This window comes from Phyllosticta citribraziliensis, assembly GCF_038025025.1.
Source record: "Phyllosticta citribraziliensis strain CPC 17464 chromosome Unknown J3D65scaffold_2, whole genome shotgun sequence".
NCBI lineage: Eukaryota > Fungi > Ascomycota > Dothideomycetes > Botryosphaeriales > Phyllostictaceae > Phyllosticta > Phyllosticta citribraziliensis.
Window position 1 is genome coordinate 1,511,847 of NW_027117339.1, and position 26,159 is coordinate 1,538,005.

Genomic DNA, 26,159 nt, shown 5'->3' on the forward strand with positions numbered 1-26,159 from the left:
CGCGGACTTTGGGGAAACCAAAAAGCACACAATTTTGCCATTTCATCTCAATCGCTTGTTGGCTGCGCAGAGGCGCGATGTGGAAGCAATTGTGGTTGATACCAGCTGCTACTTCGCAGGCGGTGTTCTACGAACAACCAAACAAACAGCCCCATCGACGCCGTTGCTGTGTCAATCAGCGCATGGCAAAGTGCGTGGGCTGTGGTGGTGTGGTGTGGCGGGCGGAGAACAAAGGCGTCGTGAGTAAATAGAATGGAACAGTCGTCCGTCGCGTGCGACCCTGGTTGTCGTGTTGCTGCGTAGAAAGAGCTGACGCGGACTGTGGAGACAGGGCGGCGGCGCCACCGCCTGGCAATAATTGCGCCGAGAGGCGGCTGGTTCTGTCGCTTGACACTTATATTTCTACCGGTCAACAGCAGTTCTTGTCAAAAGGTTTGGGAAGACTGCGCGTGGTGGTGACGAGGTAGTCAACTTACCCTCCTCCATTCGTCAGGGTCACTCTGCAGGTACCTACATTCCACAAGGCACCTCAAGCATTCCACAACAGTGGAGAAAATACGGATAACATCCGAATTCTCTCCCTCTTTCCTCTCTCCCCAAATGTTCTGGGACCGGAGCCATTAGCTCATCTCCAGATTCCACTCACCATACCAACGGCGTCGGGTCCAACGAACCGATTACATCATGGTCCTTTCGTCATTCCCGGTCCGACCGTCGGTTACTCGCGTCCTGCGCGCGTCGCATGGCATTTGACAGGCTCGACAGGGCGTGTGTAGGGAATGCGGGGTGACAGTGACGGCCCACCTCCCCTTGCTTCCCTTCTCTTCGCGTTCCCTCGTCGTCCAGTCGCCGGCAACGGCACTGAGGAACTGTAGTGCTTGCTCCAGCGCAGGTCCCATGCTACGCAGTGCCACAGCGCCGTACCGGATGCTGCAAGCAGTACTTCTCCGTCCGTCCGTCCATCCATCCGTCCGCTTTGCTCGATTCGAGCTGTCCAAACGCTTGCTCGGACATACGACGTAAAAGCACTGAGTGCGCTGATATGTCCGAGATGCGAGCACGCGGGGAGTCTGACGGGTTTTGATTGGCGCGGAAAAGCCGGTGAGAGTGGCGAAAAAGATAGCCATGAGTGGCAGGAGAGGTGTTACTGCTGCATGATGACAAGGGACAAAGCACAAATGGGCGAGTTGAGCGCAGGAAAGAAAGCGTGCACGAATTGAAAAGCAAGTAACCATGCAACGCCTTTTCGTCTCTCTATTCTTTTTGAGCGCTTGGAGTTTGACCACGCGCCATGACTGTACAGTGAAAAGAGGGAGCAGAAATTGGGAACAACGAAAGGAAGAAAACAAAAAGTGGTATCACGAGAACTACGACCAATCCCAGACCCGACACCATTCATAATCCATCCCAGCAGCAAATCATCCACCATTACGGTCATCAATCAAGATAACTCGAACGTCCAACAAGTTTTTCAAGTCTCCTCCATATAGCAAAGCGCTACTGTGGCTGTGCTGTGCGTCGCAGACAAATAAATTGTTCGTTCCACTGCACAACAGCGGCCACTGAAGGGTCAAAGTACGCGCTTGTGTCTTACAACACGTTGCCCTTGACCTGCTTCTTCGCGACATTGTAGTCCTTCCAGACGGCAATGCAAGGGAAAGCAAGCACCAGGAACGCCGTCGCCGCAATGGCGCCGTTGCGCTGGCTCTGACCCCAAGCGTAGTTGATCGCGTCGCGGGTGTCCGAGCCCACGGGGAAGGTCTTCTGGTACGTGTATCCTTGAAGGTAGATGTTGTTCCAGTCACTCTGGGCGGAGGCAGGGAGGGCGCTTTGGAGAGCCTCGGGGAAGGTGTTGGCATAGATGGCAGCTGAGACGGCGTAGCCGACGGAACCACCGACAGACGAAGCCAGACCAATGAGCGACAGCATGAGGGGAACACCATCATGGTCAGCTGCAGCCATGACGGCCATGTCCTCGCCAATGACAAGAGTACCACCGCCGAAGGCAATGAAGATCTGGCACATGATTATATAACCAATGCCCTGCTCCGATCCCCGGAAGTGAATCATGAGACCAGCACCGAGCATCAGAAGTGGCAGACCGAAGCCGAAACAGGCCCACTTGAAGTGCTTGGTGATGCGGACGTAGATTCCGAAAACGACGCCCCAGAAGCAGGAGCCGACGTTGTAAATCTGTCCCATGTAGCCGGCCATGGAGACGTTGAGGTCGTAGACGACCATGTTGAAGTTGAGGAAGTAGAGATCCCATGAGTAGAAGGAGAAGTAGGAGATGGCAGCTAGACCGCAGGCACCTAGTACGGTACGCTGCTTGAACAGCTCCCACCGAATGAAGTGCACGCGGGTACCCCACTTCTCCCAGGCGGCGAAAACGAAGAAGAGACAGAAACCGATGACGACCGGGGCGATGAAGGAGGCGCTGTGGTACTGGGCACGGCCATACTGTTGCAGGCTGAAGGGCAGGAGGAACAGAATGAAGGCGGCCATGAGCAAAAGGGCTCCAACGACTAAAGCTTTGTTAGTGGGAGTTGACTGGAGCACGCGGTTTCAACTGACCATCGAATTCGTGAATGTAGTGGACGAGGGATTGCGTAGCAGTACGTCCGCTAGGCTCCCTCTTGTAGACACCCAGCTTGATGGCCTTGTTCTCGTAGTACTTGAAAACAGCAGCAAGAGGGAGGAAAACGAAGGGTTGAATGATGGCGAAGGCACCGAACGACCAGCGCCAACCAGAGGTGTCGATGAAGGACTGAGCGGCAAGTGGGCCGACAAAGGCCGTGACAATGAATGGAGTGCTGGCGTAGGCGAAAGCAAAAGCACGGTTGATCAGGCCCGAAGTGTCGGCAATGAAGACATCCAAGATCAGATAGATAGCATCGTAGCCGATCCAGTACAGGACGTATCCAGCAGCGTAGCCATTGGGGCCATTGCACGCAGCCTCAATGATGATGCCGAGAACGTAGACGGCGACGAAAAACATGAGACCCTCGGCGCGGCCCCAAATGTTGATGAGCTTAGCGATGGGGAGCTTCAGGACACCGCCGATGATGGTTCCGAGGATACTGGCGGTACTGATTTGAGGCGCAGTCTTGAATCCGGCGTATGCGTAGACGAGAACATTGGAGCTGATTGAGGAGTGGAAAGCCAACATGAAGAAGCAGACCCAGATCCTGGTAGCGAGTCAGTGATGATTTTCTGGGATGAAGAGCATTGGAGCCGCACCATGCGTAGAGGGCGTAGATGGTCTTCCTGCCCCAGACAAGGGCAGCAGCTTCAGCCTTTTGCACACCAAGGTAGGCGTCCTGAGTAACCTCGTCAGGGTGCTGTTCGACTTCCTTTTCGTTCCTGGCCTCGAGGCTTCGAGTGTCGGAGCCGCTGGTGTCGGTGCGGGGGACAGTCTCGACGTCGAGAGCCTTGGGCTCAATGGCACCGGCCTCTGGCGAAGCGGGTTGAGGTTCGTCGGGGTTGGCCAAGGCGGCGACATGGCGCGAGTCGGGACGACCTCTGATCTGGTCAATGACACCCATGGCTGGCAGTGGTAGACCTGGGGGTGACTTGGGGAGGGTGGTGTAGAGGGAGGGAGCCGACTCGGATCAGATAGGGCGGGGCATGGGCAAAATATATTGGACTCGGTCAGGTCAGGCCGGCGTCGAGTGAAGTTGACGGAGTGAAGCAAAGAATTGGGCCGGGACCGAGCTGATCGGAAACGGAAGTGGTCCTCGTGGAGTGGTACGGACGAGAGGGGAGCGAAAAGAGGAAAGGCCGACGTCTCGACACGGAGGATGCCAGCCACTGGGGCGATATCGGTCGGGGGAGAGGGCCAATGGAGAAGGCACAACGGGCACGCCTGGCCGAATCTAATCTGATCTGGGCATTGATGGCCGCTGTCTCTGCTTTTTTCAACATTTCTTTTTTTTTTTTTCAAGATGATTTTTTCAGACGTCCCTCTCGCTTACGCTCTACTCTGCTCACGGGGGACCCAACGCCCGGCTCGTTCGAGCCAAACCGCCCTCATGATCGCGATGGTCGCCCAAGAAACGCCAACGCGGACAAGCTTCTCAGCCTCATCCACGTCCACGGCTCAAGCTACTCGCCAAGGACGGCTCGGCTAGTTGTCTTATCGATCAATCTGGCAGGCCCTGGGTCTGACAGAAGCCATGAATGGAATTCCTCTGCAGTCGATCCATCGCTGTCCAGATGTCCTGTCGTGGTGGCAACCGTGCGTGTCGTGGCGAGGGCTGGCTCAGGTCCCGACAGGACGACCGTGGCGTCCGCCGTGTGCGTGGCCACGGTCAAGTGTTGCCCAAGTCGTGCGGACGCCGCCCGGAGCCCTCGTCCGTCAACCTACCCCATCCGAGCTCACGCCCTTTTATTCGCTGGACGACGTGCCTATTCCAGCATCCAAGTCGCGTCCTGCTGACGACGGGCCATTGATCCTGGAGGTCCAGGCGCGCCGACCAAAAGCCTCAAATGCTTCCCTCCGCCGGCCACCGACTGCAACATACCACCCTCCGTCCGGCTTCTCCCGCTCAACCTCCCTCACGCGTCGACTTGGGGTCGTCCATGGGGCTGATGCTTCAACAATCCAATACTCGCGCTGGCTGCTTACGCGCGAACCAAATCCCTGGCCCGTGGACCCATCTCCGCCGACAGGAACATTAAACGACTCCGCATGAACCCCTATGCCTCGAGCTTCGAGAACCCCTGCTCTGGCGGCTGCAGCCAGTTGCGCTCGTCATACTCGTTGCGTCCCTCGATCACGTGGAACGTGTATATGAAGCGGCTCTTGCCGCTCAGGTTCTTCTCGCTCTTGTGCAGCACGTTGCCGTGGATCAGGACCAATGTGCCCGCCTTGACCTCGCCCAGCGTGTACTCGACCTCGCTCTGGATGTCGGTCGTGGCCTTGGAATCCACGTCACCTCCTTCACGCAGCGCCTGAATGTCTGGGGGAAATTGTGCCCCGTCGTGGTTTTCTACGAAGCCCGTGCCACCCTCGGGCATCCTCACAAAACGCTGCTTGACCGGGCTCGTCTTATGCGTGCCCTTGGCGAAGCTCAAGCACCCATTGTTGACCGTGCAGTCCTCGAGAGCATACCAGAAGCCCACGGCGCTCGGCGGATTTGTGTAGAGGAAAGGTGAGTCTTGATGAGGTGGCACACGGCCCCCGATCTCTGGCTGCTTGCAAATCACCATGGACTGCAGCACGCGGGGGTCGTGGAAGCCCAGCGCCTTTGCAATGGCAGCATTTCTATCCGAGAGCGAGATGCGGCGGAACGGGGGCGAGAGCTCATGGATGTAGTGGCCAACCTTGTTGATAGCGCGCTCCTTGGGCTTGGTGAGCTCCCCAGCCTCGTCGAAGGCGTCTGCACTCAAACACATGATGTTAGCCTGACGGCAGCACCGGTACCGGCATAAAAACCCTTCACTCTGAGCAGATACCCAATGACACGCCCGTCATTTGTCGCACGCACGCACGCACGCATAGCAGAAACGCACAAACGCTCTCACGCACCTTCCTCGAAAAAGAAGCGAATCTTGTCCCCGCTCTCCAAGAAGTATTCGTCACCAACGTGATCTTCCTTCTCGCCCGTCGAGAACTTGGTCATGGGGTGGTCTGCAATGGAAAAGTCGCGCAGCATGGCCTGCGACTCGCCCAGTAGCCCGGCCACGTCGCCGGCGCTCAGCTCGTCGGCCAGTATGAGGTATCCGTTTTGGTCAAAGAAGCGTCGCTGCTCAGACGTCAATCCGAGCGCAGGGACGCCCGCTGCTCCTTCGTGGGTCGGAGATGCCGTCGTCATGGTTTGGCAATCAATCGGCGCGCGTATGTCCGTCCGTATAGCGGGTATTTGGTCGCGGGTCGTCGATATTATTATTACGTGCGGCGAGGATCGCTTCGTTCTGGCGGAGGCGCAGGGCAGGGCGGGCAGGCGAGCAGCGGCAGTGAAACGATTAAGGAGGCAGGGCGGCGATGCGACGGGCGAGACGAGCGGTGCGAGGGCGAATGGTGGTGAGGTTGATCTAGCTGACGGAGGACGAGCGAGGAATTCGAGATGTGATAACTAGCCCGCTGCCTGCTACCTCTGTTTGCTCTGCCCCGCAGTGACACGACGATCCGCCGGCCGTGGCCCCCCTTGCTCCCAAGCAACCGGCGCCAACCAACGAACCGCTCGTCGCTTGCTTCGGCTTTGCGAGTAATCTGCCGGGTTCTGCGGGTTTTGAAGACTCCATTGAGCTCGTGGCGCCGTGTCTTTTTCAGGCGGAACCCCCGAAACATTGCCCAGACGACGTCAGTCCACCAGAGGTCTAAATTTGGGAGTCAGCTAGAAGAATTCCAGAGCTCTGCAGCTATTATTCATCATCCCTTCTTCCTACATATAAGGTGGTAAGCCAAAGCAGAGAAGAAAGGGTCAGTTGTGGAAATCGCAAAACGAGATTCCAGTTGCGTCCATCTTGAAAACAAGGAAGTGGTCTATCTGGACTCTTGAGCTGTCCAAGAGTCTGTCTATTGTCATTTCTACAATGTGTTGCCTTCTATTCACGCCTCTCCACCCTTCCTCGCCTTCCACTGCGCCCCGACAGCCCGCCGACCATCCTCCCAGATACTGCGTGGCGGCTCCGTCTCAGCCTCGTGCGCATCGATGCGCGGACGCTCCCAGACCAGGTCGGCCTCCTCAGGAGGCACGAAGCGAGTGCGCTTGACAACCTTGAAGCCCACGTAGAAGATGATGCAGACAAACACCATGGCGTAGTAGGTGAAAAAAGTGCCAACGTTCCACCAGCCACCCGGCAAAAAGACAGTGTAGCCATATGCAGCAAGAGTGCCAATCATGATGATCAAGCCTGCCCAGGCGACGTACGGCTGGCCCCAGCCACGGTAGGGAAGGTTGGCGCGGTCGTACCCTTGGACGCGCAGCGCGCGGTAGAAAAAGAGGTAGATTAGGCACATGAAGATGTAATTCAGCAGCTGAGCGGCTTGCGTTACATTTGAAAGCCAACGAAGCCCAGATGAAGCGCTGCTCCCAACACTCAGGAAAGATAGAAAGGGGAACATCATGGTGACTCCAAAGGCGTAGATGGGCACGCCGCGCCGGGTTACTTTGGCCAGGATCCGCGGTGCGTGGCCGTCCAGCGCCATCGCGTATAGTGTGCGGGTTGCCGCGTATCTGTGGTCAAATCTTGTCAGACCTATGCTAAAAAAATAAAAAAAAAGCAATTGCTCAGTGGACTGCCTACACATAAGAATTGCCTGCGGAGAAGATGCTCGTTACCATCAAGGCGTTGGTCAAATCGGGAAGCACGTCAATGGCCATGTTCTGCATCGCAATCACGTACGGACTGGCGCCCGCGTTGCCTGTGTCTCCGTTGCCCAACAGGCGGTTAAGTGTGGGGTCGTTGTATGGTAGCACTATGCCCACGCACAGCGCGCCCAAGATGTAAAAGCAGCCGAAGCGCCAGTACACCGTCTTAAAAGCGTCCTTGATGGTTTTCCTTGGGAATATGGCTTCGCCACTGACCATACCGATGTACTCGGGTCCAACGATCGTGAATGAGCCTTGAAAAAAAGCTCCCAAGAACCCTTCAAATCTGCCAAGGTTCCCGTTGGTCACGTAAGTGGCGAAGGCGCCTGGGTCGCGCCAGTAGCGGAAGCCGTAGGCGTCGTGCTTTGGGTTACCGCCTACCATTGTGACGAATGTAAAGCCGAAGAGCATGAGGATGAGGACAACCTTGCCTGTTGCAAGGTAAAATTCCGTCTCGCCGTACCAGCGGACTGTGAAGACATTGATGATCCTTTGGGCGAGATTAGCAGATTGTTTTCTCGTGCGTCTCGGGAGCATTCACCCGTAGAGAACGATGCAGGCGACACAGACGGCGGCCAGCGGAATGTTGTCGCTCCAGTACTGCAAGACCAGTATTAGGGCCGATATCTCGAATGCTGTGTCCTTGGTCAGTTTACGGGAGACCTCTGAGTCCCATCTAGTCGAATATACGTATAAGAATGGCCTCATATAAGAAAAAGCAGGCCGAACTGGTGAATCCCAGGGCAGGGTCAACCCATTGGGACGCCATGCGCATCCATGATCCGCTGACGGGCATAAAGACGACCATCTCTGCCAAAGTGCTGTTGACCAGGGCAAGAGCGCAACTGTATAGTATGAAGCCGAGAAGCAGACTCGCTGGTCCGCCTTCAATGAGTCCAAAGCCAATGCTCACAAAGAGCGCCGTGCCAATGCTGCCCCCAATGGCTATCCATTGAATCTGTCGGTTGGTGAGACTGCGGTGCAGTTGGTCGACGGGTTGGGTTGTCGCATTTTCGAGCGAGTCGGATTCGGCAGCGTACTGGGGCGCTTCTCGTAGAACGGCATCGCTAGGGCGTTTGGACTTGGCGTTATTCGTATCCATGGCGTTGGTGGCTCATGCTGCAAGAGGGCGTCAAAGGTAGAAATGCAGCGGTGGAGTGGATGAGCGATGCGTGCTGTGCCACATTGGGCACGCAGAGGCGAGTATCAGCGGTGATAGGCCCATGGAGGATTCTTCAACGCTCCCAACGCCCTTGGCAAGATAAGGTCGTACACGTAACGGGCGAAGACGACACGACACGGCTTGGGCTCTGTGGGCTGTGGGCTGTGGTTGGTCGAGCCCGGAGGCGACTTTTGCCGTTCCGCGTCGCGTCGTTACGTTCCTTCCCACCGCTCGATGCTCTTCGACCGCCATGTTCAGGTCGCGCAGTCAGGTCGGCTCTGACGGCCTCGCTGTGCTCGTCGTCGTCTTCGTTCTTTTGATGGCGATGCATCGGCGTACATGTATCCCGCAGTTCTGGGACCAACGTTGCAGCCCGTGCTTCCCGATCACTTCGGCCTCGGCTTTTCATCAACGCGCGCGCCGTCTGCAACCTCCCCCTGCCCAGAAATGCATCTTCGGTCGCTCCCAATCGCGCGCGAGCAGGATGCAGTTGCTTTAAGACGCTACCGCTGGCCTCTTCGACTCCTTGCCGATATCCGGCCAGTCTCAGATTTCATCTACAGCCCTCACCCTCGCCCTAGGGATGATGCGAACCATCCCCGATCGCGGTCCGAGCACCATCGTCCAACCCCCAACCGCGACCACGAGGGAATCGAAGCTCGCTGACTGCATGGCTTTCGCTTGCTGATGACTTCTGGAGATCAAGTGCGGGCCGGCCCTTGCGCCACCCTTGCTTCAGAATTCGACATGTTTTGCTGGTGGCGCCGGACAAGCCTTTGCCAACGCCGAAACAAGAGCTTGTCTTCTTGCATCTTCAGGACCCGGTGTGTCGGGACAGCAATGACGTGTGAGAGCGGAATATTTCCTTGTGTCCCGCTGCCGTGCTTGGGCCGGCGTGTACTCCTAGTCTGCATCTGGACAACATCAGTCGTTGATTTTGGCGCCCTGCACGTCCATCAAGGCCACCGCCCATGCCACTTTCGACTGGCTTCTGGAGTTGGGTGCCGTGAGCCGTGACCGCTCGCGTTGACCGGCCGCGGCCACCGAAGTGAAGAGCGAGGAATGGCCCTCTGGTCCCTACACCAGACGTGGGAAATTCTGCGCTTAAGCAAGATTTTCAGATCCCTCCTGATACCGCCACGCCGCCTCTTCACTCGCGGTCCGATCGCTCTACCGAACCTTCACCGATGCCTTCTGGCCCATCAGAACTCGCCATGGACGGCGCCCGTACGCGCACCCCATCGCATCCCCGCGACGTCCGTGGCGACCTCAGGGACCCTCTTATCCTCAATCTGGCTGTTTGATGTGCAACTCACGTCATGGTTCATCAAACACCCGCTCAAGCGTGGATTCTATATAAGCAAACATGGAATCTCTCGAACATTTGTATATCTTCCCATCATCCAGCAGCCTCTTCCACAATATCCACCATTCCTCGAGAGCTTTAATACCCACCGTAATCGATCTTACAACTCAAGTCTTGTTTCATTCTTCATAAAACATGGGATCCATCGCAGATGCCTCCAACTGGGGCTTGTCCCCATATGCCGACAAGCCTCTTCCCCGTCGTGTTGAGGACATTGCAGCAAAAGACCCTTCGCGGACATGGATGATTATTCCCCGCACATCTGATGTCAACGGCGAATACCGTTACATTACCTTCAGCGAATTCGCCAAGGCCATTGACGGAGCAGCAAGATGGGTCGAAAAGACCATTGGCATCAACAAGGAGAAGCGCGAAACCATTGCTTACATGGGGTGAGTAAGATGTCTTTGATGCAATCGTCTTGGTTTCTAACGCTTGTCCAGAGTAAACGATGTCCGCTACGCCGTCATGATCATCGCCCTGATGAAGGCGAACAAGCGCGTAAGTCTTGAGTTATCACAAGCATTGTGACAACGCTGACTGCTGAATTAGGCTCTTCTGCTTTCCCTCAAGAACTCTGACGAGGCTCAACTCCACCTCCTCGGCCGCACCGACTCTGTGCACTACATGTACAGCGAGGGCATCGAAAAGAACCTCGAGGTGTTTGGCAAGCACTCGACAAATTTGCACGGCCACCAGGTTCCCTCCTTCGATGAAATGATTGCCGAAGGAGAGCGAGGATCTTTCCAGACCATTGGCGACGAGGGTCTTTTCGAAAAGGTTCTCGTCCTACACACCTCTGGCTCTACCGGTCTGCCCAAGCCCATTTACGCTACCAACGGCTGGATGGCCGTTACCGATCACCACAAGTACGCCAAGGCGCCCTCGGGAAAGCAGATTGCCGCAGCCGGCTGGTTGCACAATGATGGCGAACCCATGTTCACCGCTGCTCCCTTTTTCCACACCATGGGTGTCGTGACTCTCCTGAGGACCATTTGGACCGGTCCTCTTCTCCTTCCTCCTCTCGGAAAGCCCGTCAATGGCGAGCTTGCAAACGATTCGCTGCTTCAAGGAATCGCCAAGGTCGCTCTCATTGCACCCTCCATGCTCGAGGACATGAGCGAGACTGAAAAGGGTCTCAAGGCCCTCAGCACTATTCACCAGGTCTACTTTGGCGGTGCCCCCTTGGGCAAGGAGGCCGGCGACCGCGTCCTCAAGGTCACCAAGCTCAACACCCTCATTGGCTCTACTGAAGCCTCCCTGATTCTCAACTGTGCCCCTGAAGACCCTCACGATTGGCAATACTTCGACTGGCATCCTGTGTCTGGAACTGTCATGGAAGATGCTGGCGAGGGTCTCTATGAGCAAGTCATCAAGCCCATTGCTGACCCCAGGTTCTTGGGTGTCTTCTACACGTTCCCGGAACTCACTGAGTGGAGGACCAAGGACTTGTTTGAGCCTCATCCTACCAGGAAGGGTCTCTGGCGCTACAGGGGTCGCCGTGACGATGTGATTGTCTTCAGCAATGGCGAAAAGTTCAACCCCGTCTCTTTTGAAAAGGTTGTGGAGGATCACCCTCTGGTCAAGGGCGCCGTCGTCGTTGGCGAGGGTCGCTTCCAGCCCGGTCTGCTGGTTGAGCCTGACTGGTTGAAGCTTGGTGATGGTTACGACCTGAACGCCCTCTTGGACGAAATTTGGCCGGCTGTCGAGCTCGCCAACAAGGATGCTCCTTCCCACGGTCAAGTTTGGAAGAACAAGATTGCCTTCACCAAGAAGGACAAGGAATTTGCTCGTAGCCCCAAGGGCTCCATTCAGCGTCGCGCCACTGTCGGTGTTTTCTCTGCTGAAATCGATGCCCTCTACTCCAGTGAGGGCTTTGACGAGGAACTCGGCAAGCTCGGCAAGGATGCGGACAAGGACACTGCCCGCGCTTTCGTCCGCAAGGCCTTTGGTCTGGTCCTTCCCGCTTTCAAGGACGAGCACTCTGATGACCAGGACATCTTCGATCTCGGCGTCGACTCGCTTCAGGTCATGGCTCTTGCCAGCGCCTTCAGCCACGCTTTGAAGTCTGACAAGGCCGACCGTGGTGCTGCCGTCGTCCCTCGCGATGTTTACGGCAACCCTACCGTCAACAAGCTTGCCATTGCCTTGATTGCCAAGCTCTCCAACTCGGAGGCCACCCAGCCTTCTCGCCCCCGCGAGGAGGTCATGTTCGAGATGATTAACAAGTACACTGAGGATCTTCCCAAGACCGCTGCTCCTCTGCCTGCTTTGCCCGAGAAGCAGACTGTCGTCATTACTGGTTCTACCGGCTCTCTGGGCAACTACATGCTCGAGGACTGCATCAACTCCCCCAACGTTGCCAAAATATATTGTCTCAACCGCTCCGACTCTGCCGAGGCTCGCCAGGCCAAGAGCTTTGCTGAGCGTGGCATCAAGGCCGACTTCAGCAAGGTCACCTTCCTGCGCACCGACTTCAGCTGGGACCGCTTCGGTCTGGCCAGTGAGATTTACGAGGAGCTGTTGAACTCTGTCACGACCTTTATTCACAACGCCTGGGCTGTCGACTTCAACCACGCCCTCGAGTCTTATGAGCCGACTCACATTGCCGGTACCCGCCGCGTCGTGGACTTCAGCTTGCAGTCCAAGTTCCGTGCCCACATCACCTTCATCTCGTCCATTGCCTCGGTTGGCAACTGGCCTTCCATTGGCTCTGGTCCCGTACCCGAGACCTTCATCGAGAACGACAGCGCACCGTTCCCTCAGGGCTACGGTGAGTCCAAGCACGTGGCAGGTCGCATTCTTGCTATTTCCGCGCAACAAGCCGCTGTCCCCGTTAGCATTATGCGCTGCGGCCAGCTCGCCGGATCTCGCGAGGAGGGAGGTGTGTGGAACCGCCACGAGTGGCTCCCCAGCATCGTCCACACCAGCAAGAACATGGGCATCGTTCCCCAGAACCTTGGAAACCAGGACAATGTAGACTGGGTTCCCATGGACGCTGCGGCCCGCACCGTTCTCGAGTCTACGACCAACCGCCTTCAGGTCCAGTCTTCCAAGACCCTCGACGTCTTCCACGTCGTCAACCCGCGCGTCGTCTCCTGGAACACGCTTGTCCCTGTCATCAAGGACTTTTACAAGAAGACCCAAGGCGTCGACCTCAAGGCCGTGCCTTTTGACGACTGGATGGCCGCGCTCAAGGCCACCCCGCTCACCAAGGAGGAAGTCGAGAAGAAGCCCGGTGTCAAGCTGCTTGACTTCTACGAGGGTCTGCGCGCCCCTGGTGGTGCCCTTCCTCCCATGAACACCACGCACACATGCGAATTCTCCGAGTGCTTGAGGACGCTGAACGCGGTTGACGGACCGCTCTTTGAGAACTGGTGCAAGCAGTGGGGTTTCTAGATTGTCGATGGTTGACTTGAAGATGTGGCATTTTGCATGCGCAAGGCGTTTTTGATACCATTAGATGTGGTTTTGTTTCTGGCATTTCATCATAGCGTTCCCAGATTGTCTTTGCTTTGATCGCACAGTATTTTAGCATTTCCAAAGATTTATTCATACACTTCAAAACTGCAAGTCTACTGCCAGTAATTCATGTTTCGAGATCCGACACTCTTTCTTGAAGTGCACACTCACAACGATGTGCTAGTGACCGACTCTCCAAGAGAACTCAAGATCTATAGATCTATTCCTCACACTGGCCTCCCAATTGCGTGGCAAATTCCTAGACCCTGAAGCCACAAACCATATCTTGACCCCGGGCATGACTAATGTCCTGCAAGGACATCACCTCTGTCCGTCCGAACGTTCCGAAAGAAGTGCCGACAGGGGTATCTCGCATCATATCACCAGACGCTTCCACGCCAACGCTCTCTCTACCTCTACATCAACCCTACTCATCCACAAAAGAAAGATGTCTGAGCGCACCCATCCAACCGAGGACCAAGTAAACAGCGTGTTGCAATCAAAGAAGCGACACCGAGGCAAAGCAGCATGCTACCCATGCAACCAGCGCAAAGTGAAATGCGACATGAAGTAAACATCCCTAGACTTGGCCCCCAGGAGAAAGATCTGCACTAACGAAAAAGCTTAGCCAACCTTGTCTGACGTGCTTAAAAAGAGGTCACCCCAACATTTGCACCTACGGCCTCAAGCGGAAGCACTCTCCGGAACCTGGTCATGATGGGACGCCTAAACGCCTCGAGCGCGAGCCTTCGGCCGCCGCGGCGCCGGGCTCGCCTCAGGTTGCGTTGGATGCTCCTCAGGCTGCTGGAGACGTGGAGAGTCATGCCAATCCGGACTCGTTCTTGGGAGAGAACGCGGCCGCGCCATATCTTTCTCGTAGGTTGGGCGATGCGGAGGGCACGATCAAAGACGATCTGGTGCCGCTCTTGGGCTTGTGCAATGGGTCCAATCAGTATCCGTTTATGAATGAGGGCGAAGGCAGCGATCGCGTGAAAGAATTGAAGAGTACGCTGCCGACGCAGCACGAAGTTGTCAGGTAACGGCTTTTGTCCAAAGTTCTGACTGCAAGCTGATTGATGTGACCAGATTCTACCATTTCTACCGGTCCATATCTTTTCCACTCAGTCCGATCGTGACTGACATTGACACTTTCGAAGTATTCCTCAGTCGTTACCTTGAGGGCTGCGCCGGAAGCGACCTCAGCGTTGCTATCCCTGGCGGTAACCGAGGAGCAGCTCACGTTGGTCTCCTGCTGGCCATTCTGGCCGTCGGCGCGCAGCTATCTGATCTGAGTGCCCAAGAGAGACGCCGCATCTCTCGAGACTTTGGTATTCGTAGTTTAAACAGAATCCGAATCAGTGCTAACATTTGAGCCAGCTCGTCGATCATTCCACGCGCAGCGTCTAGCGAATTTCTTACTCCGCCCCTCGCCAACGAGCCTGCAGGGTCTGCTCGTCCTGGCCGCTTTTTTGCAAAATGATGGCAATTCGGACGCCGCCTGGAGCCTTCTGGGAACCATTGTTCGACTGGCCCAGAGCATTGGGCTTTCTCCCTCGTGGGGAGTTGCTCGACGAATATCAGACTCGGAAAAGGAGTCGAACAAGAAGCTCTGGTGAGTGATGAATTCTCGAGTCATCATTCTGAATTGACGACAAACACTTGCTGAAATTGCTTGCGAAATCTCAGGATGACTATCCAACAACAAGACACCATCCTATCTCTCTGCTACGACCGGCCCACAGTGCTTGCCTACTCGCCCCAACTCGAACTCCAAGAACTCGCCACAAACTCCAAGCTCAACTTCCAAGAAGTCATGTGGCGCATCACCACCGCAACGCTGCGCATCATGGCGCAAAGGCTCTCGATTCCCAACGCCACCACCATGCACCAGCACATCCAGGAGCTCGAGCAAATCACATTGCACTCGGCAGACCACTTGCGCGACAAACAGCACTGCGTCAAGCTCGACCAACGCATCCAAAACCTCGCGATACGCACACACATATCGTTCCTCGTGTCCATCGTCTGCCGGCCGACCTTCTCAAACTCCGCCCGCGCCGCCCTCGATGAGTCGGAGCAGCAGGCGGCGTACTTGGCGGCGCGAGGCAAGGCGGCGCTCGTAGACGTGCTCAAGGCGTTTCTCGACCTGCAGGCGCTGACCATCTACCCGCTCAGGTCGTGGGTCATGATCCACGAGGTTCTGAGCTCGGCGCTGCTCCTGGCGGCGCTCGGCGAGACCAAGAAATCGGAAGAGTTGGGGGTGCTGCAGCAGCGATTGATTGACGTTCTGGCGTCGAACTCGTCAACAGAGGGCAGTAACAGCAGCAACAGCGGGAGTGCACATTCACTGTCGTCGTCGCATCTGAGGGCGCTCAGGATTTTGGAGCGATTGGCGCATGGCGAGCCGCCGTCGGGACGGAGCACGACCACTGCTGCTGTTGAAAACCAGCACCACGAGCCCGAGGATACTGCATCCAGGATCGCGGCTGAGCCATCACAGACCTATATCAATACCTGGAGTGGTGGTGTCTTTGAGGAGTCTGCATCTTTCCCTGTTAATCTGGATTCATCGCCCCTTGCGTTTCTGGATTCAGTCATATGGGGTAGGTTCCCCCAATTGCAAAGGATTCACTTCGTGGCTGACATTCATCACAGAGAGGAGCGGCCTGGATAGTGATGGCGATTTTCTTGAATTCGATCTGCTGAACTGGAGTGGAGGGGCGCAGTAAGCTGCAAGTCCTGCACTCTGTTTGGGTATTCTGCGGTCTGGTTGTTGGTGGCCATCTAAAGGAACGAACACGCTCGGGGACTGATGGCTCCTCCGAGATTGCGTCCACATGGTTTCGTGAGTCGTGAACGAATGCTCCTCATCTCTATCCCTTGGGCGTGTTTGAATGCTCCTTGTCCCTCCACATTGATGGGGTTTCGTCTACCCTTCTATCCACGCGCTGTCCACACACTTGAATCCTCTGTCTCATGTTATCCTCGCAAGTGGGAAGAAGTTCTCCAGGAAGTCTCGGAACTTGCGTTGTTTGAATCCAAGGTAGACTTTTTGCAGGATGCCTCTCGAGATGACTGGAGCCTGATACTGCCGCCTGTCCTACTCAAGGGCAGATTCGGATCTTTGGCTGCTGAAGGGAACATTGCCGTACTCGGAGGCCCAAGTTCTTGTGAAGCTGCCAGCTCCTGCTTTCGTTTTCCGAGATGAAGGACGAATCCGGGTGATCAATGCCTTAGATTTCATCTCAAGCTTTCCGGAAGCTCTCCCAGCGCTCAAAGTTGTCCAGATGGATACCAAAGCAGTCCAGCATCCTGCCCACACTCTGGTCAATGAGATCCTGGACGGACTTTGGACGAGTATAGAACGCCGGGACAGGAGGAAATATGGTAGCCCCCGCTCGCTCCAAGAACGCCATATTGTCCAGATGAATTGCGCTGAGCGGCGTCTCTCTCACAGCAAGAACGAGGCGCCTGCGCTCCTTCAGACAGACATCCGCAGAGCGCGAAATGAGATCATCGCAGTAGCCAGCGCGAACAGCCGCCAGCGTCTTCATGGAACACGGCACGATGATCATGCCGTCGTGCAGGAAGCTGCCGGACGACGACGGCGCCGCCATGTCGCGCAGCGCGTAGCTCTTGGTCGCCAGCGCCTGCACCTCGTCCCAACTCCTGTCCGTCTCGTACTTCATCGTTGCGAGCGCCCACTTGGACATGACCAGGTGCGTCTCGATTCCAACTTCGCGCAGAATCTCGAGCATCCGGATTGCGTAGACGGTTCCTGTCGCTCCTGTCACGCCGACGACGATGCGTTTTGGCCGGGAATCTGATGATGTTGTAAGGTTTCGGGAGGCGAGATGTCCATAGTTTGAAGCGAAGTGGTTTGTTTTGGTAAGAAGCGGTGAAGATGTATGAGAAGAAAAGTTTTGAGTCTGCGATGTGGGCGCGAAGCGCGTGGATTGCCTCGCAAGGCGGATGCACGACCGACAAGTCCACATTCTCAATGATGGCGTATGATATGCGGAAACCAGATTCAACGAAGCGGATTCTTGTCTTTTTCTACCCCCTGACAGCGGCGAGCGATGTTCGGCGCCGACTCCTGAGTCTTCATTGCCTGCCGATGCCGATGCCGATGCCGATTCCGAGGTGGTGAGACCCGGGACCGGGTCGTTTATTATTCGACACCTTTGGGTCTCCTGAACGGCCCGAACCATGATTTAGACGGGTATCCGAGCGTCGATTCGTGCTTTAAAGTGGTGTGCCGGTGGCTTTGAAATGCCATGGCTTGAACTCCACTATAATACTTGACTGACCTCCCCCCAGAACTGCGCAAACAATTTCTCAGACTTGCTGATTTAGTTACCCCGTTGGAATTAGAGAGGAAAGAAGATGTTTGCTCAACTGACCAAGACGGCGTCGAGACATGCGTACCGACGAACGCTCCCCATGGCGAGCTCATCAGTCCGGTATATCCATGGAAAAACCTCGCCCCAAGACACGCCAGACATGAATTTCCGGTCATTCGTGGACGCTCTCAAAGCCGATGGCGACATTGCCGAGATCAACTCAGAGAAGGACCCGAACCTCGAAGTCGCAGCAATCATCCGCCGGTCCTGCGAGACGGACGACAAAGCAGCACTCTTCAACAACGTCAAGGGGGCGCAAGACGGACTGTTCCGCATCCTGGGAGGTCCTGGTTCGCTGAGACATGAGAGCAAGGGCAAATATGGCAGACTGGCGAGGCATGTTGGTCTGCCACCGGACGCCAACATGCGACAAGTCTTGGACAAGATGCTGTCTGCGAAGGGAGCGGAGCCAAAACCACCGCGGGTAGTCGAGACGGGAGCCTGCAAGGAGAACAAGCTGTTTGGCGACCAAATCGATCTTGAGAAGCTTCCGACGCCGCTCATCCACAAGAGCGATGGTGGAAAATACATCCAGACGTACGGCATGCACGTCTTCAAAACTCCCGACGGCAAGTGGACCAACTGGTCCATTGCACGCGCCATGGTACATGATAAGAACCATCTCGTTGGGCTCGTCATCCCGCCGCAGCACATCTGGCAGATTTGGGACATGTGGAGGAAGGAGGGCAAAGACGTGCCGTGGGCGCTGGCGTTTGGTGTGCCACCTGCAGCAATCATGGCCTCGAGCACGCCGATGCCAGAGTCCGTCAGCGAGGGAGAGTATGTCGGTGCCATGACTGGGACTGCCATTGATGTGGTCAAGTGCGAGACCAACGACCTGTTCGTTCCGGCCAACTCGGAGATTGTGCTTGAGGGAACGCTGTCGACGACAGAAACAGCTTCAGAGGGCCCATTTGGCGAAATGCATGGCTACGTCTTCCAGGGAGACTCGCATATGTGTCCAAAGTAAGTCTTTTGGCAGTTGTGCAATCTGTATCTCGAGTTAACTCTTCTCCCAGGTTCAAGGTGGACTGCATAACTCACCGCAACGACGCCATCCTGCCCGTCTCATCATGTGGCAAATTGACCGACGAAACCCATACCATGATCGGCTCTCTCAACGCTGCGGAGGCACGCCAGCTGTGTCAGGAGAGCGGTCTTCCCATCACAGACGCCTTCATGCCCTTTACTTCTCAAGTAACATGGATGGCGTTGAGAGTGGACACCGCCAAGCTGAGGGACATGAAAACAGACTCGAAGACTTTCAGCAAGCGCGTTGGCGATCTCATTTTCAACAACAAGGTCGGATACACGACTCACCGCATCATCCTGGTCGGCGACGACATCGACGTGTATGACGACAAAGCGGTCATGTGGGCCTTCAGCACAAGGTGCAGGCCTCACGATGATGAAATCTTTTACCACGACGTCAGGGCTTTCCCTTTGATCCCGTACAATGGTCACGGGGCCCACGACAAGGTGAAGGGGGGAAAAGTCGTCAGTGATGCGCTGATGCCAGTCGAATACACGACAGGCAAGAACTGGGAGGCTGCTAGCTTCGAAGAGAGTTACCCCGAGGAGGTGAAGCAGAAAGTACTTTCGGAGTGGCGTGCCATGGGCTTCGAACAGTAATGTTGCGTTGGAATAGATTTCGATTATAACATGAATTCCATTGAGATTGGTTAGCAGAATTTTGACGAAGAGTTCCCAGCGTCTTTGGTAATCAAGGCTTAGCAATAAGTGACAGCAAGCGATTTTGGGAGTTTCCGCCAGTAGGAGTTTGAATGCTCCCTTTCTCCCGTTCTCCTTTTTTCTATCTCCAATATATGCTTGAATACGGTTCAGTAGTCTGGCCCCCGGTAGCTCGAGTGATGTTAAACATAGCGTACAGAGCGGAGAGATAGACTCTTGCTTCTGATGATTGTAAGCTTAGCCGTTCAGGACAAATCAATCGAGATGGCTCACATCGACAAGGACAGTAACTCATCCTGTAGCATCGCACTCCTCTCGGCGATAACCCCTCTTCTTAAACAAGTCGATTCCGAATTTCCTCGCCCGCCAGGTGTCTGCGCAAGTTTTCCACCGTTTGCGGCCACCAATCGCGGAACGTCTTTTCGCTGGCATACCCAGAATGTGGTGTCAAAATCACTTCGCTCTTCCCCTCGGACGCACCCCAATTTGTCGTGCGCCACTTGCTGTCCTTGGGCAACGGCTCATCCCAAAACACGTCCAAGCCTGCGCCACGAATCTTTCCTTGGTCCAGAGCCTCGTACAATGCGTCCTCGTCGATTAATGGACCGCGCGACGTATTTATGAGCAAGGCAGACGGCTTCAACAACGCAAGCTCGTTAGCACCGACGATGCCCCTCGAGCGATCAGAAAGGACGTAATGTAAGCTCAGGATATCCGCCTCCTTCAACAGGGCCTCCTTAGACGGAGCGACTTGGAAAGCACCCTTTGGAAGACCGCTCTCTTTGGCATGGCGGTCCGCCTCCTCTTGAGTCAAGTGTACGCTCCATGCCAAAACGCGCATGCCGAAAACTGAGTACGCGATCTTGGCGGACTCGGTTCCCAGTTTTCCCAGACCTAAGGATGCGAAAGTCTTGCCCCCTAGGTCGACGTGAAGCGGTAGTTCGTGCTGCCAGCCACCTTGCTTCACGATTCGATCATCGCGCGTAACAGTGTTTGTGAGAGCCAGTATGAGAGCCCAATTGTGTTGGGTGGTGTGAGCGGGCGCCTTTGGCACATCTGGGTCTGCTGGCTCGGCTTGGACGGGCTTCGTCCCCGCGACAATGATTTCCGATTCTTTGAAGGCGTCCAGGTCCAGCGCGAGGTTACGCATACCGGTTGTGAGCAGCAGGCGGAGGTTTGGTAGCGCGGCGACTATCTCTCGGGGGAAAGGCGTTCGTTCCCGTATGGTAGAAATGACCTCAAATGGTCGGAGGCGCTCGATGAGCTCCTGGGGATTCTTCTTGGGGTCAATGGTATCCGGAAAATAGGATACGTCAAGATCCGATAGAGGAATGTCTCGAAGGTACTGCGGTGCGTGGTCTTGCCAGTCGTCGAGAATCGCAAGCTTGACAGGCCGATCGAACTTTGTGGGCGAAGTTATCGTGGACATTTTGTAGAAGTGACAATTGGTAAAGTGGGCGAAATAGTGCTCAGTGAAGGCAAGCCAAGGAAGCGCGGAAGTACCTTTGTTGTAAAAGAAAGAAGATTTGAGAGGAGAGTGAAGGCATGTTTGCTGTAAAGCCGTCGCAAAGTGGGGTAAAGATTCACCCGCGGGGAAGATGACGTGACGCCAGGTACGGAACACGGCACGGAAGGGTACCGGTAACTTCGCATTGTGATCGCCGTAGCATGTTAGGATGGCCGATTTCATCTTGTGCCGATAGCTTGACTTGTCTGCGACCTGCGCCTAGAAACCCTGTAACACTGTAAGTCTTCGATTAAGTCGAAACAGCGAGTTAGCCGCATCAAGATCTTGGACCACACTGGCCCAGAAGAAGAAATGGCTGTTGGATCATGGAGTTCATCCGATTCGACAAATTGATGCTAGCGAGTCCAACAAAATTAATGAGATTTAAGACTGCCGTGGTTGTTGAGGACTCAAAGATTCTTAGTGGTAGTCTTTCGCGATGCTCAAGATGGCACATGTGAACAAATTTGGTGGGAATGGACAACATCAAAGATGCCGTCAGTCGTATGCCAATTTTGTCTTCGGAAATGCGTATTGGGAATATGCAAAGGGAGGGTCATCAAGTCGATTCTCAGCTTTTCGCGTGAACACATAGGCCTATGCCTCCAAGAACCAACGCCATACCTATCCAAGTGTCTGGGGGACAGTATTAGCTTCGAAAGAAAATCGAAGGAACCCAGGCCATCTTACCTCTTGATATCACTTTGCCCTCTGCCCACCATTCGCCAAGAACGGTGAAAAGGAAAGCCAGCGAGTTCGTAATTGGCACAGTCAGGCTCAACTCTGGAGGTTTATTAGAATCGGTAACTGTTTGAGTTTCCAGGATCTTGGTAGACTTGCCAGCTTTTCCTATCAGCAAGAAGAACCAAATGGAGCCAGTCACATTCAACAACAACGGTACTGCATACGCCGGCCTCCTCAGCAGATCAATTACCGCAAATATTACTCCCCAAATCTTTCTCTTCAGCCAAGGCACGTTTGGATCAGATAAATATGGACGTGTAGGTGGTGTGTAGTTGACGGCGGCGCGCCTCATGAATGGCGTTGTAAGACCCCATGCTGCGCCAACGAGCAAGAAGCCAAGGATCCAGCGGAAGATGGAGGGCTGTGCTTCTGGAGGGGATGGCGAAGATTCTGGGTCCATGGTGAAGATGACGAAAAACACCAAACGAGGGACGGACAATAAGCTGAAGATGCAAGTGCTGTTGTCAGGTTGCGATGATGGCGCAAAGCAGATCCGGGGTACCTGAGGGTGGAGCGGTGGCCAAGGCGGTAGGTGGGCAAAACGTCGCGCTGGGATGGCCCTTAGAAAAATATCGTCCACGGACAAACTACCACTTTCACCAACACCACTTACGCCTTGCACACGACCGCAATGGCTGCCGAAGTGCAACGGCTACAACCCGTCAAGCTGCCCGCGGGGCCAGCTTCCCTCACTCCCGAACAAAAATACTGGCAGACTTTTTCGTCGCAAGTGCTGCTCCCATCGCCGCACTCGTCACCCGTCACAAGCATCTCTGCACCCTCGTTCGTCGCCTCTTCGACCCAACTCGCACCGCCCGAGACCTTCGCCGTCACCTCCGGAAATCGGGTCCAAGTTCTCAGCAGCCGCACGCGCAAGGCCGTCAAGACCATCTCGCGATTCGGCGTCGACGATCGTGCACACTCTGGCGACATCCGACGCGATGGCCGCGTCCTCGTGGCTGGTGGCGACTCGGGCGCCATCCAGGCGTTCGACATCAACTCGCGTGCCATTCTCAAGACGTGGAAGGAGCACCAACAGCCCGTGTGGGTCACCAAGTGGAGTCCGGCGGAACTGACGACGCTCATGAGCGCGTCCGACGACAAGACTGTGAGGCTGTGGGATCTGCCGTCGGATGCCAGTACGCAAAAGTTTTTGGGGCATCAAGATTACGTCCGATGTGGTGGTTTCATGCCGGGGCAGGCGGATCGCATATTGTACTCGGGTAGCTACGACCAGACCGTACGGCTTTGGGATCCCAGAATAGGCAGCAAAGCAGTCATGGTCTTCAAGCATTCGGCGGCAATCGAAAGCGTGCTTCCTCTTCCTTCTGGCACGACGCTGCTCGCGTCGGCAGAAAACACGGTGTCTGTGCTGGACCTCGTCGCAGGAAAGCCGCTTCAGCTGCTCAAGAACCACCAAAAAACCGTCACAAGTCTCGCGCTGGCCAGCAATGGAGAAAGAGTGCTCAGCGGTGGACTGGACGGACACGTCAAGGTCTTCGAGACTACGGGATGGAACGTCGTGGCCGGCTTCAAGTACCCCTCGCCCATTCTCTCGCTCGGCGTCATCGCATCGGGCGCCAATCGCGAGGACAAGCACTTGGCTGTCGGAATGGAAAACGGGCTGCTGTCGCTGAGGACGCGCCTGTCGGGCCAGCAAAAGGAGCAAGCGCGAGAGCGGGAAAAGGAAATGAAGGCGTTGATGGAGGGCAAGATTGAGGAGTTTGACCGCAAGAGGAAGCGCGGCAAGGGCTGGGAGAAGAGGCTCAGGGGCCGCGACTTCACGGGCGAGGGGGCCGACATTGTCGTCGATGGAAACCAAAGAGGCAAGATTCGGAACTCGACCAAGTGGGAAAGCGCGCTGCGGAAAGGACAGTACGAGAGGGCGCTGGACTTGGTGCTTGAAGCTTCGGTTTGTCCAACCCCATTTCAGCATGATCAAGCATGGAAGAATGCTAACAAGGACGACGACAGAATACCTCCAAACAAGACACGCTGACGCTTCTCACTGCGCTGCGGCATCGCTCGGCTCTTCGCACTGCGCTCAAAGGTCGCGACGAGCTGACGCTCCAACCCATCATCAAGTGGCTAGTCCGCAACATGAGCGACCCGCGCCACGTGCAGCTCGCCACCGACGTGGCGTTTGTGCTGCTGGATCTGTACGGCGAGGAGATGGGCCAGAGCCCGGAGATCGACGCCCTCGTCGATCGCCTCCATGAGACGGTCAGGCGCGAGGCCGAAATCAGCCAGCAGGCTTGGGCCACCAAGGGTATGTTGGACATGCTCACTGCGGGAACCGGTGCGGCTTAGGCTTCTCCACAAGGCACAATTGCAAGGCAAAGGCGTTATCTGCATAGCGGCGGCGTTAAGGGTTTGGGGACGGTCTCTGGGTCAATACCAAGCTGTGGCGGGGAAAAGTTTTGGTTGAGTCGAGCAAATATCACAAATGTCTTATCGACTTGGATTGTCAAATACATGATCAAATGTGGAATTTTGGGCGTGTGCCTGTTGTTACATTCAGATCCTCGCATTCATGACGGCCATACTTTTCCATCCCGAAATGTGTGAAATCTACCACATGACATGCTGGCGCTGGGTGGGAATCACTCTGTCGGGCAGGTGGACCCAAACCTTGCGGTTGGCCTTCTTTTCTTCCCTCTCCTTGTATTCCCTGATTCTCGTGGCTTCCTCCTTGAGTTTGATCGAGATACCTAGAACCGGTCAGTATTCTTGATTTTCAAAATGTTGAACATGGGAACATACTTGTCGATGGCAAGCGCATGACGTTGACTCTGCCTCTGGCCCGGTAGTCGTATGCTCTGCCATACTCGCCGCGTCCAACCCATGCCTGGTCAACATACAGATTGGTCTTGTCGGTAACGAGCTTTTTCTTGCCGTCCTTGAGCCTGATGGCGGTCGGCGAGCCGGAGGTGCCTTCGACCTTGCCCAAACCCATGCCTCTGCTCACAACGGCGTGGTCGCGAGCATACTCGAGGTGCTGAAGAATGTCCTGGGCCGCCTTCTTCTTGCTAAAGCGCATCTGCAACAAAGCCTCATCGAGCGACTTGCCGGCAATCTGGCGCGCCAGCATGTTCAGCTTCTTGACGCTGGTCTTGATCCACGGACTCTTGACCAAATCTTCGCGCTCCGTCCGCTTAATCTGCTGGGCGCGCGTCAGACGCCCGCGCTTGCGCACCTCGCGAATAACCATTTTTCGTTCCCAGCGCATGCGTTGCTCTGGCTTAGGATCCAGCGCCATGGCCATGGCTTGCCGGTTGCGCTCCTTTTTGGCAGCGCGTCGCTCCTGCTCTTCCTTTGATCTCTCCTTGGGCTGCTTGGAGCCATCGTCGAAAATGGAGGTCGGGGCCAGGTCGCCCTTGGGTCCTGGTTGTTCCTGGCTGCCGGGTTGTTTCGAGTGCTTCTTTTTGAGGTAGTCGTCGAGGATGGGGTTGGAGGAGCCTTGGATCGACTTGGCTTCGGAGTCCTTTTTGCTCTTGGACCTGAAGAGGTTTCCGAACGACCATGCATTGCGCCGCGGCTGGTGTGAAAGAGAGACGGCTGGACAAAGTCAGCGTCGAGTGATGGGTGTTGAGTTGGATCAATTGGTGGACGACTGACCTGGCTGGAGCAGCCGCCTCGCTGGCAGCCGTACGCTCATGGCGTGGAGATGTGTAGAGGCGAGTGCGGTGGAGGATGCACTGGCAGTGCTGAAGCCAAGGAAGTCGGCGAGCGGAACCGAACCAAGCAGTGGAAAGTCGGCGGGCAAACGTCGGCGCGGCGCAGTATCTAAGGCAGTAAGGCTACCAGGTATTGCACTGTACCAAATGGAAAGAGCACCCAGAGAGTCAGTTTTGCGCGTTGGTGAGCGATTAATGTATCCAACAGATGTCTGATGGGGAGCATTCACTTGCTTTGCCCGACGGCTCATAGGGAGCATTCCAGCGTCCATGGATATAGTCATGGGCCATGTACCTGTACCATGGCATCCTCGTAGGGCCCGGCAGGCCGGCAGGCCGGCAGGCCGGCAGGCTTCCGAGCACGTGACGGACCAGGCGCGCAGCGATGATGTTGTAGCTAAGCACTGGGCAAGAAAGTCGAAACAGAGGCCTCTTGAACCGAATGGCAACCGAATGAATGGGTCAAGGTCCTGACTTGAGGTCCACGACAGATAGCCAGCAGCTCCGTCCGCGCCCCGCCATACCTGCCTGCCTGCATATTCACGCTTCAGTCGATGCTAGCTGCACTACCAGGCACAAGCACAAGGAAGAGCTCAACTCATCAGCCTCAGTCCAGTCCAGTTCAGTCCAGTCCAGTCCAGTCCAGTCCCGCCCCGCCCTGTCCATCGCCGTCCCTGTCGCTCTCGGTCAGGTCGCTCGTCGGTGCGCTGCGTTGCGTTGCGGTGCCGTGCGCCCTTCCGGTCTCCTTGGACTCGCTCGCTCGCTAGACCAGTCTGGGCATGCCTGGCCTCAGCTGCACTGTACATCTGCCCGCCGTGTAAAGTACGGTA

General features: G+C 55.7%; 12 protein-coding genes across 12 annotated transcripts; 4 read left to right on the plus strand and 8 right to left on the minus strand.

The window, feature by feature from the left end:
* Window positions 1-631: 631 nt before the first annotated feature.
* J3D65DRAFT_217461 (uncharacterized protein) lies at window positions 632-1,413 on the minus strand. The gene has a single exon (XM_066794550.1). The coding sequence runs from the start codon at window positions 1,233-1,235 to the stop codon at window positions 678-680; it is 558 nt and encodes a 185-aa protein (XP_066658768.1). The 5' UTR covers window positions 1,236-1,413; the 3' UTR covers window positions 632-677.
* J3D65DRAFT_217481 (major facilitator superfamily domain-containing protein) lies at window positions 1,413-3,693 on the minus strand. The gene is made up of 3 exons (XM_066794552.1): window positions 3,241-3,693; window positions 2,575-3,188; window positions 1,413-2,525 (listed from the first exon to the last, which is right to left on the minus strand). Exons 1-3 carry the CDS (start codon window positions 3,543-3,545, stop codon window positions 1,591-1,593), a joined length of 1,854 nt encoding a protein of 617 aa, XP_066658769.1. The 5' UTR covers window positions 3,546-3,693; the 3' UTR covers window positions 1,413-1,590.
* Window positions 3,694-4,698: 1,005 nt separating this feature from the next.
* J3D65DRAFT_547973 (uncharacterized protein) lies at window positions 4,699-5,816 on the minus strand (the record flags this gene model as incomplete). The annotated part of the gene is made up of 3 exons (XM_066796881.1): window positions 4,699-4,890; window positions 4,933-5,381; window positions 5,531-5,816. 3 exons carry the CDS (start codon window positions 5,814-5,816, stop codon window positions 4,699-4,701), a joined length of 927 nt encoding a protein of 308 aa, XP_066658770.1.
* A 606-nt stretch (window positions 5,817-6,422) lies between these two features.
* On the minus strand, window positions 6,423-8,803 carry J3D65DRAFT_613930 (amino acid transporter-like protein). The gene is made up of 4 exons (XM_066799160.1): window positions 8,007-8,803; window positions 7,858-7,951; window positions 7,252-7,806; window positions 6,423-7,181 (listed from the first exon to the last, which is right to left on the minus strand). The coding sequence occupies exons 1-4, from the start codon at window positions 8,416-8,418 to the stop codon at window positions 6,554-6,556; spliced, it is 1,689 nt and encodes a 562-aa protein (XP_066658771.1). The 5' UTR covers window positions 8,419-8,803; the 3' UTR covers window positions 6,423-6,553.
* A 934-nt stretch (window positions 8,804-9,737) lies between these two features.
* J3D65DRAFT_217470 (uncharacterized protein) lies at window positions 9,738-13,339 on the plus strand. The gene is made up of 3 exons (XM_066794551.1): window positions 9,738-10,236; window positions 10,288-10,345; window positions 10,397-13,339. The coding sequence occupies exons 1-3, from the start codon at window positions 9,980-9,982 to the stop codon at window positions 13,241-13,243; spliced, it is 3,162 nt and encodes a 1,053-aa protein (XP_066658772.1). The 5' UTR covers window positions 9,738-9,979; the 3' UTR covers window positions 13,244-13,339.
* A 415-nt stretch (window positions 13,340-13,754) lies between these two features.
* Window positions 13,755-16,035, plus strand: J3D65DRAFT_664852 (fungal-specific transcription factor domain-containing protein; the record flags this gene model as incomplete). Its single annotated transcript, XM_066802784.1, has 6 exons — window positions 13,755-13,876; window positions 13,962-14,342; window positions 14,393-14,634; window positions 14,684-14,918; window positions 14,993-15,909; window positions 15,962-16,035. 6 exons carry the CDS (start codon window positions 13,755-13,757, stop codon window positions 16,033-16,035), a joined length of 1,971 nt encoding a protein of 656 aa, XP_066658773.1.
* Window positions 16,036-16,551: 516 nt separating this feature from the next.
* J3D65DRAFT_547456 (phenylacrylic acid decarboxylase) lies at window positions 16,552-17,301 on the minus strand (the record flags this gene model as incomplete). The annotated part of the gene is made up of 1 exon (XM_066796861.1): window positions 16,552-17,301. One exon carries the CDS (start codon window positions 17,299-17,301, stop codon window positions 16,552-16,554), a length of 750 nt encoding a protein of 249 aa, XP_066658774.1.
* Window positions 17,302-17,809: 508 nt separating this feature from the next.
* Window positions 17,810-19,341, plus strand: J3D65DRAFT_644244 (UbiD decarboxylyase family; the record flags this gene model as incomplete). The annotated part of the gene is made up of 2 exons (XM_066802141.1): window positions 17,810-18,675; window positions 18,729-19,341. 2 exons carry the CDS (start codon window positions 17,810-17,812, stop codon window positions 19,339-19,341), a joined length of 1,479 nt encoding a protein of 492 aa, XP_066658775.1.
* A 394-nt stretch (window positions 19,342-19,735) lies between these two features.
* Window positions 19,736-20,830, minus strand: J3D65DRAFT_644245 (D-isomer-specific 2-hydroxyacid dehydrogenase family protein; the record flags this gene model as incomplete). Its single annotated transcript, XM_066802142.1, has 1 exon — window positions 19,736-20,830. One exon carries the CDS (start codon window positions 20,828-20,830, stop codon window positions 19,736-19,738), a length of 1,095 nt encoding a protein of 364 aa, XP_066658776.1.
* A 649-nt stretch (window positions 20,831-21,479) lies between these two features.
* Window positions 21,480-22,052, minus strand: J3D65DRAFT_644246 (uncharacterized protein; the record flags this gene model as incomplete). The annotated part of the gene is made up of 3 exons (XM_066802143.1): window positions 21,480-21,544; window positions 21,599-21,691; window positions 21,749-22,052. 3 exons carry the CDS (start codon window positions 22,050-22,052, stop codon window positions 21,480-21,482), a joined length of 462 nt encoding a protein of 153 aa, XP_066658777.1.
* Window positions 22,053-22,232: 180 nt separating this feature from the next.
* On the plus strand, window positions 22,233-24,150 carry J3D65DRAFT_613946 (WD40-repeat-containing domain protein). The gene is made up of 2 exons (XM_066799161.1): window positions 22,233-23,564; window positions 23,627-24,150. Exons 1-2 carry the CDS (start codon window positions 22,284-22,286, stop codon window positions 23,960-23,962), a joined length of 1,617 nt encoding a protein of 538 aa, XP_066658778.1. The 5' UTR covers window positions 22,233-22,283; the 3' UTR covers window positions 23,963-24,150.
* J3D65DRAFT_613948 (mitochondrial 54S ribosomal protein uL22m) lies at window positions 24,091-25,975 on the minus strand. The gene is made up of 3 exons (XM_066799162.1): window positions 25,271-25,975; window positions 24,416-25,210; window positions 24,091-24,363 (listed from the first exon to the last, which is right to left on the minus strand). The coding sequence occupies exons 1-3, from the start codon at window positions 25,611-25,613 to the stop codon at window positions 24,224-24,226; spliced, it is 1,278 nt and encodes a 425-aa protein (XP_066658779.1). The 5' UTR covers window positions 25,614-25,975; the 3' UTR covers window positions 24,091-24,223.
* Between the last annotated feature and the right edge of the window lie 184 nt (window positions 25,976-26,159).

Coding starts and splice junctions, on each gene's coding strand:
- J3D65DRAFT_217461 (XM_066794550.1), bottom strand. CDS start 1,235: ATGGTTACTTGCTTTTCAATTCGTGCACGCTTTCTTTCCTGCGCTCAA.
- J3D65DRAFT_217481 (XM_066794552.1), bottom strand. CDS start 3,545: ATGGGTGTCATTGACCAGATCAGAGGTCGTCCCGACTCGCGCCATGTC. Junction 3,189..3,240: donor ATCTACGCCCTCTACGCATG/GTGCGGCTCCAA, acceptor ACTCGCTACCAG/GATCTGGGTCTGCTTCTTCA. Junction 2,526..2,574: donor CTACATTCACGAATTCGATG/GTCAGTTGAAAC, acceptor ACAAAGCTTTAG/TCGTTGGAGCCCTTTTGCTC.
- J3D65DRAFT_613930 (XM_066799160.1), bottom strand. CDS start 8,418: ATGGATACGAATAACGCCAAGTCCAAACGCCCTAGCGATGCCGTTCTA. Junction 7,807..7,857: donor GCCTGCATCGTTCTCTACGG/GTGAATGCTCCC, acceptor TCTCGCCCAAAG/GATCATCAATGTCTTCACAG. Junction 7,182..7,251: donor TCCGCAGGCAATTCTTATGT/GTAGGCAGTCCA, acceptor ATTTGACCACAG/ATACGCGGCAACCCGCACAC.
- J3D65DRAFT_217470 (XM_066794551.1), top strand. CDS start 9,980: ATGGGATCCATCGCAGATGCCTCCAACTGGGGCTTGTCCCCATATGCC. Junction 10,237..10,287: donor GAAACCATTGCTTACATGGG/GTGAGTAAGATG, acceptor ACGCTTGTCCAG/AGTAAACGATGTCCGCTACG. Junction 10,346..10,396: donor TGATGAAGGCGAACAAGCGC/GTAAGTCTTGAG, acceptor CTGCTGAATTAG/GCTCTTCTGCTTTCCCTCAA.
- J3D65DRAFT_613946 (XM_066799161.1), top strand. CDS start 22,284: ATGGCTGCCGAAGTGCAACGGCTACAACCCGTCAAGCTGCCCGCGGGG. Junction 23,565..23,626: donor ACTTGGTGCTTGAAGCTTCG/GTTTGTCCAACC, acceptor GGACGACGACAG/AATACCTCCAAACAAGACAC.
- J3D65DRAFT_613948 (XM_066799162.1), bottom strand. CDS start 25,613: ATGACTATATCCATGGACGCTGGAATGCTCCCTATGAGCCGTCGGGCA. Junction 25,211..25,270: donor GAGGCGGCTGCTCCAGCCAG/GTCAGTCGTCCA, acceptor GACTTTGTCCAG/CCGTCTCTCTTTCACACCAG. Junction 24,364..24,415: donor CATGCGCTTGCCATCGACAA/GTATGTTCCCAT, acceptor GACCGGTTCTAG/GTATCTCGATCAAACTCAAG.